This window comes from Benincasa hispida, chromosome 2 (genome assembly GCF_027475165.1).
Source record: "Benincasa hispida cultivar pf3 chromosome 2, pf3_genome.v1.1, whole genome shotgun sequence".
Taxonomy (NCBI): Eukaryota; Viridiplantae; Streptophyta; class Magnoliopsida; order Cucurbitales; family Cucurbitaceae; genus Benincasa; species Benincasa hispida.
Window position 1 is genome coordinate 1,048,208 of NC_143479.1, and position 1,017 is coordinate 1,049,224.

Consider the following 1,017-nt stretch of genomic DNA (forward strand, 5'->3'; position numbering starts at 1 on the left):
CCAAGGGAAAGACAAAGGTGACGGAAGAGGTAGCAAGATCGCATACCCATAATGTGTGTGAAGCAAATAGTACGGTGAAGGCTGTCGGTGAAGAAGCGACGTGCGACCAGAATGAATTCAAGAAAGTCGAAATGCCGGTGTTTAGTGGAAGCGATCAGACGCGAGGCTATACAGAGTAGACCGCTATTTTCAAGTTCACAAGTTGGCTGAATCTAAGAAGATGATGGTGGCGGTTGTGAATTTCGACGACATCGCATTAGACTGGTACCGGTCGGAGATAGACAGAGAACCTTTTGAAGATTGGGAAGACTTGAAGAAAAGGATGATAGCCTGATTCCAATCTTTAAGACAAGGATTGATCTGTGGGAGATTCTTGACTACTTAACAAGAAACGACTGTGGAAGCATATCGATCTGTGGAGTATGTGCATTTCTTGCCGTTGAAACACATTTTAAATGCTGGTATTGAAGTAGATGCATTTTGTAGAGAAATGATGAAACTGAACAGAGTGCCGAAGTCCTTTGTCACGAACCAAGACAAGGAGGTTGTGAATCGCTTTTGGCATGAGTTGTTCCGACTATTGGGTACCAAACTCTATCATAACTCAGTTTCTCAATCTCAGTCGGATGGTCAGACAGAGGTGGTGAATCGCAACGTGGAAATGAATTGGAGGTGCTGCTGTGGTGAGCGACATAAAGAATGGATGAATTGGTGGCATTGAGCGAACTATTGTAGTAACACTACAGATGTTGCATTGTGCGAGTTTAAGGAGCATTTGAGACTAGCTCAAGAGAAAATGAAGAATTTTGCTGACAAGAAGCGACATGATGTTAATGATTGGAAATGGCTGAAATTGCGGCCCTATTGCCAGATTTCAATTCCGTAAAAGCAGAATGTGAAATTATCCCACAAGTATTATGAAGCACATCAGGCAGTGGATAGAGTCAGATCAGTAGCTTACAAGCTGAGGCTTCAGACAGCAGTGTCGATTTGTTCAGTATTTCATGTGACGCAGCT

At 43.2% G+C, this 1,017-nt stretch overlaps 1 protein-coding gene across 1 annotated transcript in view; it reads right to left on the reverse strand.

Annotated features, from left to right (window-relative positions):
* Window positions 1–524: 524 nt before the first annotated feature.
* Window positions 525–1,017, reverse strand: part of LOC150037570 (dof zinc finger protein DOF5.4-like) — a 2,127-nt gene continuing 1,634 nt past the window's right edge. The window contains exon 2 of the mRNA XM_090310755.1: window positions 525–740. Coding sequence (XP_090166881.1) covers window positions 525–740 — 216 coding nt within the window. The remainder of the gene's footprint in view (window positions 741–1,017) is intronic.